The 12,585-nt window shown below is 36.9% G+C and overlaps 1 protein-coding gene across 1 annotated transcript in view; it reads left to right on the forward strand.

Moving 5' to 3' along the window:
• ELOVL2 (ELOVL fatty acid elongase 2) overlaps positions 1 to 11,302 on the forward strand; it is a 94,024-nt gene extending 82,722 nt beyond the window's left edge. Inside the window, exons 7-10 of the mRNA XM_015587266.2 lie at positions 5,762 to 5,933; positions 8,543 to 8,667; positions 9,159 to 9,293; positions 11,153 to 11,302. Coding sequence (XP_015442752.1) covers positions 5,762 to 5,933; positions 8,543 to 8,667; positions 9,159 to 9,293; positions 11,153 to 11,278 — 558 coding nt within the window. The 3' untranslated portion in view covers positions 11,279 to 11,302. The remainder of the gene's footprint in view (positions 1 to 5,761; positions 5,934 to 8,542; positions 8,668 to 9,158; positions 9,294 to 11,152) is intronic.
• The last annotated feature ends 1,283 nt before the right edge of the window (positions 11,303 to 12,585 follow it).

Here is a 12,585-nt window from a genome sequence, read left to right on the forward strand (position 1 = left end):
GGATATTCTGCTGCTTTGGAGTGAAGCAGTCTGAAAATATCAATTAAATCCATCTGGTCTAGAGTCTCATCTAAGGCTACTGTTTCCTTTTCCATATTCTGTCTGGAAGACATGTCCATTGGTGTCAATGGGGTGTTAATAGTACTGTGACTATTACTGTCGATCTCTCCCTTTATGTCAGTCAATAATTGCTTTATACATTTAAGTGTTTCTATGTTGGGTGCATATATGTTTGCTAGGATCCTCTTGTTGTACTGACCTGTTTATCATTATGCAAGGCCCTTCTTTGTCTCTTATTACAGCCTTTGTTTAAAAGACTATTTTGTCTGAAATAAGTATTGCTACCCCAGCTTTTTTTTCCATTTACATTTGCATAAAATGTCATTTTCCGTTCCTTTACTTTTAGTCTGTGTGTCTTTCAATTTGAAATGAATCTCTTGTAGACAGCATATATGTGGATCTCGTTTTCTTATCCATTCAGCTACCCTATGACTTTTGATTGGAGAATTTAATCCGTTTACATTAAACGTGATTATTGATAGGTACATAGTTATTGCCATTTTATTATTCATATTATGTTTTTCCCCCTTCTTCTTTTTACCGAAGCCCTTTCACATTTTTTGTAGTACTAGCTTGGTTGTGATGAACTCCTTTAGCTTTTTCCTGTCTGTGAAGCTCTTTATCTCACCTTCAATTTAATTGATAGCCTTGCTGGGTAGAGTGGTCTTGGTTGTAGAGTGGTCTAGGTTCATTTTTCATTACTTTGAATATTTCCTGCCAATATCTTCTGGCTTGCAAAGTTTCTGTTGAGAAATCAGCTGATGGGAGCTCCCTGGTAAGTAAATAGCTGCTTTTCTTTTGCTGCTTTTAGGATTCTCTGTTTGGCCTTTAATCTTCACCATTTCCATTTGGTCTGTCTTGGTGTGAGTCTGTTTGAGTTCATCTTGTTTGGGACTCTTTGTGCTTCCAGGACTTGTATGTTGATTTCCTTAACCAGATTAGGTAAATTTTCAGTTATTATTTCTTCGTACATGTTCTTACTCTCTCTCCTCTCCTAGTGGTACCTCTACAATGTGGATGTTGGTGTGCTTGATGCTGTCCAGAGGTCTCTTAAACTATCCTAATTTTTTTTAATTGTTCCAATTGAGAGTTTTCTGCTCCCTTGTCTTCCAACTCACTGATTTGGTCCTCTGCTTCATCTAAACTACAGTAGATTCTTTCTGGTATATACTTCAATTCGATTATTGTGTTCTTCATTTCTGACTAGTTCTTTTGTATGGTTTCTATGTCCTTGTCCCTTTTTATGCATACTATCCCTTTTTTGAAGTTCTCACTGTGATCATCTATTCATTCCCTAAGTTCTTTGAGCATCTTTACAACCAGTGTTTTCAACCCTATATCTGGTAGATTGCTTGCCTCCATTTTATTTAGTTCTTTTTATGGAACTTTGTTCTGTTCTTTCACTTGAGACATGTTTCTTTGTTTTCTCATTTTAACTGCCTCTTTGTGTTCCTTTCTGTATATTAGGTAGATCTTTCATATCCCCCAGTATTGGCCAGATGGTCTTTTGTAGTAGGTGATCTTTGTGGCCCAGTGGTGCAGTCTCCCTGGTCACCTGTGCCCAGGACTGTCCCTTGTGTGTTTTTGTCCCCTCCCGTTGCAGTCACCTGTGCCCAGGACTGTCCCTTGTGTGGTTTTGTCCCCTCCCGTTGAGTCTTAATTGCAGTTGGTACATGAGTGGGTGGAATCAACTCTCAGGCTAACTGGCTGAGAATTGGCCATGCCCACAGCATATGAGCTGCTCTGTGGGGGCTGACCTAGCAGGACTCATGTTCCTGTTGAGATCACCCTTTGGGTATGCTGCTTGTGGATCTAATCAGGTGGTGCTCTGTTGTGGTCTGACTCCATTCTCTGGGTGTGTTGGTTCTGCCCCTTGGAGGGGCTCCCATGCAGGCTAAGGTCAACTGCTACCTGCAGCTAGCCTGGGGCTACCTGGTAGAAGTTACAAAGTGATCCATGATTGTTTGCCTGTGCTGTACTTGAAACCACGTGAGAGAGGCCACCCAGCCAACCAAAGCTGGCTGCCACCAGTATCTGGCCTGGAAAATCTGAATGAAAGGCCCAGATCACCCCAAGGCCTAAGGCTGTCTGCTAGCTGCCCATAAAGCTCAAGAGCTGAAAGAGCTTCAGGCAGCATATGAGTTGAGTAGGGCAGGGTCCCAGGAAGTCAACAGGGGCAAGTGGTGTTCACCAGGTTAGTGTAGATTCAGATTTGGCCCCTGTGATGAGCCTATGGCCACTTGTAGTAGTTGCAGATCATACCAAAGCCAGCTGCTGCCCACCTCAGGCTCACAGACCCCCAGATTTGTTCAAGATATTTTATTGCTTGGGCCAGGGCTTGTTGCCACCCTCTGAAATTATCTCAAGAAGCATGCGAGCTGCCTTTTGATTGCTGCTGAAAGAGCCTCCTCCCTTAAGTGTGGTGTTGGTTGCCTAGCCACAAAAATGCCTCTGGCAGTGCACAAGTTGGGTAGGTCAGGGTCTCAAGGAGTCAGCAGGGTGGAATGAGTAGAGTTCACGAGGCCGTGGATTCAGCTTTGGCTGTGTGGGAGGAGGGCTTAACACAAGGATAAGGGTGGCTGTCTCTCTAGCCCTCTCTCTGAAGCCACATGACCCAGTCTTTCCTTGTAAGTCTTTGGTGCGTCTAGTTTTGCTATCCCTCTGCCAGAGCCTAGGGTGAGTGAGTGCCTGCAAGTGAGTGTGCATGCGCCTCTTAAGAGGATGTCTGGGTTTCCAGCAATCTTCCATCTCACCCAGATGATCAGAATCCCTGCTGATTTTTACACCAAATTTTGTGGGGACTCCTCTTCCCAGCACTAGAACCCTGGGCTGAGGATCCCCAGTGTGGGTCTCGGGCCCCTCACTTCTTAAAGTGGACCTCCACAGCAAGATTTCCCTCCCCGTGCTCAACTGCCACACACTGATTGGGGCCAGTCTGTTTTGTGTCTCTGTCCCTACTACCAATTTCAGTGTGGCCTCTTCTTTATATCTTTAGTTATGAGTTCTGCTCAGCTAGTCTTTAGATGGTTCTCCAGGTTAATTGTTCTGTAATTTAGTTATAATTTTCATGTGACATGAGAGGAGGCAAGCAGAACATTTACCTACTCCACCATCTTGAGCGGAACTACTCTGCTTTTGTTTTTAAAAAGAAACAATGGCAGAATAAATCAGTAGTTAATTAAGGTGGTTTCTTTTTGTGGGAGGGAACAGGGCAGAGAGGACATGGATGGAAGCTAGACTTCTCTGAATGTACCTTGTCTTACATTTGATTTGGGAACCATTAAGTTTTTTACATAATTATAAAACGAAATTAAATCTAAAAAGAAAGTAGGGTATCCTCCCCCCAAAAAACTTGGAAATAAACTAAAATAAATGAATATACCCATATATTAAGTTGATGATATAACCACACAAAGAATTATTATTTTAAGTAACATTAAATCAGTGTTTTGCCTAGATATCCCTAGTGAGATTTATCTTAAGAATATTCAGTAATTTTTCGGTTGCTATTAATAAAAATTTGGTATTGCTTTTTTGATACTGTTATAGGTACATGTAGGATAAAGTATATAATAATAATATTATTACAAGTAATATTTAAACATAGAAGGAAGATGATATCAATAAAAATTAAATGAAACCCAGTAATCATAGATTCAAGTCGGAAATATCAGAACTTTGTTATTTCTAAAATAAATATGTTTTTTCTTTTTTAGCTCTCTACAGAAAAGGCCTAGTCAGTCTGTGACAACCAGTACGATAAGCAATGAATCCCCAGATTATGTTCCCTAAATCCTGTAATTTTCCACTGGAGTTCTTAGGGAATTAGCCAATTCATGGTTTGGGTAGGAAATGTATATAAGAAGAATCTAGGACCTCTTGTGACGTAAAACAAGAGAACTATCAAAGACTGCTAGAGTCATGAAGGAAGGATGTAGGAGCCACCACTGTGAAGGGCCTTCCAATGCCGAATATGGGACAGTTTGACTATCAAAAAGAATACTATTGGAGTGGATTGAAACATATTAAATTTATTTTTTAAAACAGGAGTTTAAAATGATACTAAAAGAAACCTCATTGTTACCCTTTGAAGGTTGCGAGGACACCAACTCATTCTAGGAAAAAAGGGAAAGAATCAAATGTTTTCTTGCCTTTCATATGTGAATCTCCAGATTGATAAAGAGGAAGAGTTCTCTCTAGAGGAAAAAATTCATAAGTAACAAGAGAATTAAAATCACTATTTTGTAACTCCTTGTGAAGTAATGGATCTAGACAGCAGTGAACTGTAAATGATAAAACTAGTGGGTAAAAATTGAATGGAAATTTCATAATGATTGGATTAGGCTATTAATACCTGAACTCGCTGTTCATAAATATCAGCAATCATGTCCCTCTTGAAATGATGAGATAGGAAGTACACTGAACCACCTATAAAGTATTCTTGCCAGAAGCCTTAAACCTGGCCGAGTCAATCCTCTCAATCTAATTGCTGGTTACAGAAAATGTAGGGGATAGAGAAACAACAGTAGGAAGAAACAGCCATCCAAATCGATAATATTGGAATTCTATACAACTGTTGTAGCTTTAATAGAAATAAAAGACATGAAAAAAGGAGAGGAGCAAGGAGAAAGACTGTTATTGATCAGAAGAGACTTAAGAATGATATCATAAATGCAAGCTGAACCTTGTCTGGGTCCTGATTTCTAAAGAGACATTTTCGAGGGAGATTTGGACATGGACTGGGCTATTAAAAGATATTAAGGAATTGTTCATTTTATCAGATAATGTTATGGTGGTTATGTTAAAACAAACATAGTCTCCATATCAGAAGTTTTTATAGATAAAATATGATACTTTGGATTTTTTATATGCTACACTCCCCCCTCCCCAAAAGAAAAGTGATGTGAAATAGACTTGATTCAACAAATTGGAATCATATTGAAAATTCTGAATTTCAGTGGTAGATACCACTGAAAATATTTGTAAATATTTTCAAACATTTACAAATGTAGGAAGAATAAGTATAATGAACCCATCGGTTCATTATACTTATTCTTCCTACATTTGTAAATATTTTCAATGGGTTCATTATACTTATTCTTCCTACATTTGTAAATGTTTGAAAATTTCCATAATAACATGGATTAATTAACCTTTTAATTAAGCCTTTAATTAAAATCTTTAAGATATACATTTTGAAAACATGTTCAAAGCTATAATACAAAAAAAAATGTAGATTTCTCTACACCCATTTTATTTTTAGTATATTACTGCAGGCCAGTGCACTTTGGGATACCATACAATTCCCCAGAGGTCACTGTTGTGTTTATGGTTTAATATTTTTGAAGGTTTAATATTCCCTCAAACATTAAGGTGGATGCCACTTGGAGAAGGATGGTGGAAATACCAGCCCACATAAGCCTGGGAAAGATCCTGTATAAATCAAGGAACCGTGGATTGGGTTTCTAGGTGCAGAGGAGCAACTTGATCACATATGTATTTTGGAAAGATAATACTAGAGTAGGGTGGATTGCTGGGAACAAACTAAAACTGGAGTCAGAGACACCAGGTAGGTGTCTTTTCAGTGGTCTGAGAGAGAGATGCACACTAGTAAAGCACAGGACACAACGCTGAGAGGGAGGGCATCACGAGGCCATTCTCATTGCTCGCCTTTTCTTTTCCCGTTTTAAAATTCTTACAGGTAGCCAAGGTGTTATGGTGGTACTACTTCTCCAAATTAGTAGAGTTCCTGGACACCATTTTCTTTGTTTTGCGGAAAAAAACCAGTCAGATTACTTTTCTTCATGTATACCATCATGCCTCTATGTTTAACATCTGGTGGTGTGTTTTGAACTGGATACCTTGTGGACAAAGTAAGTTATTTTGTTAATTTTTCAGTTCCATGTAATGGATCTTGTGAGACCTTTAGTGAATCTCTTGTGTTGAGTACTACATGCAGACCAAGACAGAGGGAAGGGAGGCCACAGCATAGCCTGCTTTGTCACACAGGGAAGCATGTGTTTGCCAATGGCCATTTAGATTATGGTCTTCGACACTGGCAGAATATGAGTATTACCCTCAATTTTAAAAATAGTTTCTTCTCCATGCACCAAATATCCAATGGCCAGAAGCACATACTCTAGCTGGAGCAGTTTTACTCTAATAGGGCTTAAGAAATATATATGGCACCTTCCACAATTACCACTTGGCTCTGATATAGATTGAGTCATTTCAACTTTTAGGGCTTGTTTTTCCATTCTGAAAAATTAAAGTCTCATTGCTGACCCACTAGAGTAGTGGCTTTTTTTTTTTTCACTAAGAACCACAATAAGAAATAATATATTTTATATCACAACCCAGTGCACTCATTCATATATATATATTTTGTATGAAACAAAAATTTCATGAGACAATATTTAGCCTGGCTCTGTATAATGCATTGTGGTGTTTTGTTTTTTCTTTAATTCTATTTCACTTTTCCAAAAAGCTGATGACAACTTTCACTGCATTGATTTACTAACAGGTTCATTATGACCTGCAGTTTGAGAAACACTGAGTTAGAGAGACCCATATTTTCTATTTGATATTGTCTTGTACCCAAGAATTTTAAAATATTCTATGAAAAATTAGAACAGGTAAAACTTAAGTCAAAAATTTTGTCCCAGGATGACACTCTTGTAGAGATGATATTTTTTAAAACACCAAGGATATTTGGAATATTTTGGTGACTGTGAAATGCAAATATAAAATACAATGTGAAGAATGAAATTGCTGGAGGTGTAGTGGGCTGAAAGAGATGCTTTTTGCACCTCTCCTAGCCTGACAACCTGGTTTCTTGAGTTTAGTTATTAAGACTATAACAGACTTGTACTGTGATCAATATATAGACCATAATCGACATCAAAAGACAGTTATCAAAATTAAGTATTTTCGTGGTTGTCAACAGGTTCATTACAAATCACTAAGCATCTAAAAGTCTCAAATGATCATTGTGTAAATACAATTCTTATGAATAAAATACTGTGTGACAATTTCTATTCAATCTAGAATATTATAAAAATTATTAGCAGCAACTATCAGTTTTTCTTTAATTGATGGCAATGAAATCTCAGGTGGGTAAAAAAAAATCACTAATATTGTGCTACCTGGTACTCTGAAACTATATTTGTGTTTTCATATATATTCTAGTGCCTTAACAAGTTATTCCATCCAGTGTTTCTTAAGGACTTCCTAGATGCATGGCGTTATTCCTTTTATTTCTTATTCACTGATTTGCATTTATTCAGATCTCTAATCCAGTACTGGGAAACCAGACTAGAGAATTTAAACTGATTAATTAACCAGCACATGTACAGTGCCTTTTAGTTTATATAATGTTATATTATCTCCTTTAATCCTACCACAACCTTAAGAGGTAATTATTATACCTATTTTCCAGGTGAGAAAATCAAAATTTACAAGGTCAAAGTAACATATCCAAGGAGCAGAGCTAATAGAGGGGGGTTGTCTAGCTCTGTGGTCTCCGCTGCCACAGGATTGATAGCTCTTAGACCAGCCATCTGTATCCCAAGCTAACACACAGAATAGTACCCAACACAAAGCAAATGCTAATAAGCATTTTATATGTCTTGGTTGATTTAATCCTCACAACAGTGAGTTCCTTATTTCCAACAAATACTCTGTCTCTCACATCCTACCTCTTGCAACTACTATCTGTTCAAACCTTAGTTGACCCAACAGAACTTAGTCCTTTCTCCTTGGTGTTCTGAAACAGCATTCACTCAATGTTGATGGCAGTTATAGAAAGATTTCACAAAGATGATGGCAGGGGATAGAGGGCATGCTTTAGCACAGCTTAGCACAGTGAATATCCTAATTGGATTTTAGATATTCCTTGTTCTAAAAGTCCATGAGATGCCCCAGCTACTGGGAAGGTCTCACCAGCCAGTCTCTCCCCAGTCCCAGTCTTTTCTCATCCTCCCCAGCATCTCCTGGTTCCTAGATTTCTTTCAAGTAGATTTCATTTACTTAATTATGAAAAGCAACATTTTTCCTTGACTCTTGAGCATCTTCTTCAGCCATGTACTGAAGGCTCTCTTTGTATAATCAAAATGGCTCATCAAAGGTTTAGCTAAAACAAAGACACTTCTCTCTCAAAGAAATTCTGCCATCAGCTTTAAGCTAACATTTCTTTTTCTTCCCAATTAGCTAATAGTAATGAGTTAAAGGTACACTAAAACCTTTGCACATCAGGAATTACCTTTTTGGTTGGCGTGCTAAAACACTATCCCAGTTTCTATTTAGGCAGCTTTTGCTGAATCCTGGAGTAATGTCACAATAAACAAGGTGAGTTTATCAGTGTGAATTGTTAGTGACATATTTGTTATTTGTCTTTATGATACGCAGGAAGGATCTCACTGGACAAAGAATGAACAGTCTTACTTTCTAGAAGAGCGTAAATTTTCATATGGTACTTTTGTAGGTTTCTTTGGACCCACTCTGAACAGTTTTATCCACATTCTTATGTACTCCTACTATGGACTGTCTGTGTTTCCATCGATGCACAGGTATCTTTGGTGGAAGAAATACCTCACACAGGCGCAACTGGTATGTTCTCCCTCCTTTCAGCTCCTCTTCATGTGAAGCTTATAAATATTTTCATGGATCGGGGAAAGGAAATAGGGAGTCTCAGTCTTCTTAGAGGTGAAGAGGCTTTTCCATGTGTGATGAGGCTGCCTGTTTTTCTCTAAAAATGGCCTTTTAAGAATGAAACCTTATTTATTAAAATGTCCTTTCTGTGTACAATTAGCTTATTCCTTGCTTTGAATATAGATGAATACTTTTAAAACTAATGTTCATGTTATTTTTATCTTTCATTTCAACTGCTTTCCCATGAGAGTTAATGAGCATTATAATTATGTAATTTTAAATAAAATTTCTGGATAGGATAGTGAGCTGCTTTAGTGTTTTCTTGTTTTATTACTGCAAATTTTGGGGAGTAAGAATAGTTGATTTCTAAATGTATGAAACTTCACAGTGGTTTTTATATGGCTCGGCTTGGTTCACTCCACATGATGCCCTTTCTGCCACCCTTCCAGGTGCAGTTCGTGCTCACCATCACCCACACCATGAGTGCTGTCGTGAAACCATGTGGCTTCCCTTTCGGGTGCCTCATCTTCCAATCTTCTTACATGCTTACACTAGTCATCCTGTTCTTAAATTTTTATTTCCAGGTAGGTTCAATGTAAATATTCAGTGGCAAAACATAATAGACTGTGCACTATGTTTAATTTTACCCATTAAATCTTATAGTAGCTCATGCTTGTTGATAAATTCTAATGACGGTGAAGCACAAAGTAAAAAGTGAAACTTGGATTCCTAATTCCTCTCACCACGGAGGAGGCCCTCCTCGAAGGATAACCAGTTAGTGGTCTAGTGGGCATTCTATTAAACATTTTTCAATGGATGCGTATAAAGTTTTGTCAAAGTTATTATGCATTTGTATCATATACTTGCACGATGCTATCCAAGTCTGAAGTCTAAAAGTTAAACACTGTGTATAGTAAGACAGATCCAGGAAATATATAGAGAGAAAAACATAGACTAAATTGAATATTAAAAAATTGTTTCCATATCAGCTACTGTGATGTTGTAGACTGTTTAATTAAGGGAAAAATAATTGTTTTAAGGCAAACCAGTGTGGAAAGGTCACACTGACTTTTTCTTGAGTGTCATTTTCTTTTTAATTAACAATTTAAATAGAAGAGAACTTCAAAATGCAATTTCACAGCAACTCTATTATATAAGAACTGATGAAAGCAGTAAGAGCACAGGCCTCAGGTGGTTGTAGATTTAAAATTACATTTCTTTGTGGGCTGGAGAAATAGAAAGCTTCACGAAAAAAATGAGAACATTTCTATTCAAAACAGTACTTCTGAAGTTGTATTCAATTGTATTTTCTTCCTCAGACAAACAACAAGTGCTTTCTGAATTTTTAGTTTGCATTTGCTGAAAGTCAACCCATAGTGGTTTTAGACAAAGTACAACTGTGGGAACTGAACTTTTGATAGCTTTTCAGCACTTGTGTTTCGAAATTGGACTAGCTAGGTTTTGTCTTTCATAAGAGATAAGAGTTTCCTTTCAAAATTTCTAAAGAAATAACCATTGATAGAACCAAAGCCACAAAAAGAAGGAAAAAGCTGAATGTTAAAGGGAAAGCTAAGGGAGTCATTTTGGTATCAAAACTTGAAGGGAAGCCGATAGCCCAGCAGGGGTCGGCAATGGCACTCAAAGCTTTAACCCTACATGCTCCTTCAGTTGAATCTTAGTCCTTTAAAATTGAGTATATTCTTTTAAACTTAACCCTTATTACCACTGCTTTAAAAAAAAATGGTAAAAATGAGGTGAGAGCATGTATTTTGTCAGAATAGCAGAGATATGCCAAAACCCAAATCAAGCCAAAATCCCAGGTACCAGTACTTTTTTTCACTTGAATTGTATTTTTTAAAAATTGTCCTTAAATAAGTCATGGAGATATAATGTACAGCATGGTAACTATAGTTAATAATACTATATTGCATATATTGCTAAGAGAGTAGATCTTAAAAGTTCTCATCACAAGAAAAAAGTCTAACTGTATGTGGTGATGGATGTTAACTAGACTTTTTGTGGTGATAATTTCACAATATATACAAATAGTAACTCGTTATGTTGTACATCTGAAACGAATATGTATGTCAGTTATACCTGAATTGAAAAAAAAAAAAACTCGAAAGATATATCCTTTCCAAGTAAGCAACTAATGCAGAATAAATTGAATGCTAATCCCGTAATATATAATAAATACTATCCTAGTGTAGATAAGGTGAAAGAAACAATCTTTTATGGGAATTCATGCATACATCCTGTTTTTACTCTATTTTTATTTTTAACCAGAAGCTTAAAAATTGTCATATTAAAAACAATAATACTTATCAAAAAGTCCAGTACCCAAGAAAATCATGCACTGTTTTAGACTGTATGCTACATTAGAGACAAGGTCTTATTAAAGAATCCTTTTTTCTTTTTCTCTTCAAAATATACACATCCACAGACATACCGAAAAAAGCCAATGAAGAAAGAGATGGAAGAATTACCAGCAGGGAAAGAAGTTAAGAATGGTTTTTCCAAAGCCTACTTCACAGCAGCTAACGGAGTAATAAACAAGAAAGTACAATAAACAGCGAATAACAGACTAAGCATATATAATAGCCTAACAGATTCGCTTGTTTTAAAGCAAAGACTGAATTGAAAGTTATATATGTTTTAGCATAAATTAATTTCTTTTGAGTTTATAAATCATTTGTATTAATATCTTGCTATTAGGTTAATTGGTTAACTGAATGCTTCTGTCAGCACTGAGGTGAGGCTGAACTCTGTAGACCTCAGAAGTGGCGCAACTTCTCTCTCCTTCCCCTGATCCCCCAGACTTAACCCCTCACTAGAGACTGTCTTTATAATGCCTTATACACATCAAAGCCAGGAAACATGGAGCATTGTTTTTCACAGCAAATCTTCAAATAAAAGTTGAGTTTTGTTCATATTAAAATGTTTAAAAGAAAATGTTATCTTCTAAATACAGGGTATGTTCTAATCTATATTAAGCAATAATTGTCAGTACATAAAGTAATTAGTCCCTTTGTTACTTTAGGAATCCACCCCAGAAAAATATTAAAATGGGATCATAAATGAAAAATCTAGCAAAACTTTTCTCTCTTAACTAGAGCCTAATTTCCACAGCCACTCCTAATTCTCAACTTAGTGATATGGTAATGAAACTTGTATTTTTTTTTTATTTTGAAGATTAGTTTTTCTAAGAAGGGAAAAAAAATCTTCTGGCAAACCCTTATAGCTCAGGGGCTTTGAATAGGAGTTTTTTTTCTCAGTTTTAGTTTGGTTTCCTTAATTATTCATGTCTACCTCTCATGTTAAGTTGACCTAGGTATAGCCACACACAACGCTCAATATTTAAAGCAGGATCTAAACCTGGCTGCCCGTTTCTTTCTGAACAAGGCCTCAAGTCCAGTCTGCCTTTATCTTTGAATGATATGCCACTGGAACATTTATAAATCAGAATTAACAAAGCAATAGGTGCAAAATAGACATTGAATTTGTCAACTATTTCTTGTGAGCCTGGTTGTGAATATTATTCCCAAATACCTGCTATCACTCTTTGCAGGTTAAGTTTTTGAAAACAGGAAGAAAAACTCAGAAGACTATGAAAGATGTCAGTACTGAGCCATGAGCTGGTAGTAAGCCACACTGAAAGTGTGCGAATTGGCAAACCAAGCACATCCTTTCCCTGCTCAGGTAATGCAATGTTACAGAGAATCAAGCAAAAAAGCAGCGGAAGGCATTAATAAATATTTCCTTCCTAAGTGTGGGATGGTTACTGTTACTATTACATTGCACTGAGAATGGAAACAATACTTTCTGAAGATGTGATGATGACTTATACCCTATAAAAGCATTTATACCCTACCCCTT

Source organism: Pteropus alecto, unplaced genomic scaffold (assembly GCF_000325575.1).
Source record: "Pteropus alecto unplaced genomic scaffold, ASM32557v1 scaffold121, whole genome shotgun sequence".
Classification (NCBI taxonomy): Eukaryota; Metazoa; Chordata; class Mammalia; order Chiroptera; family Pteropodidae; genus Pteropus; species Pteropus alecto.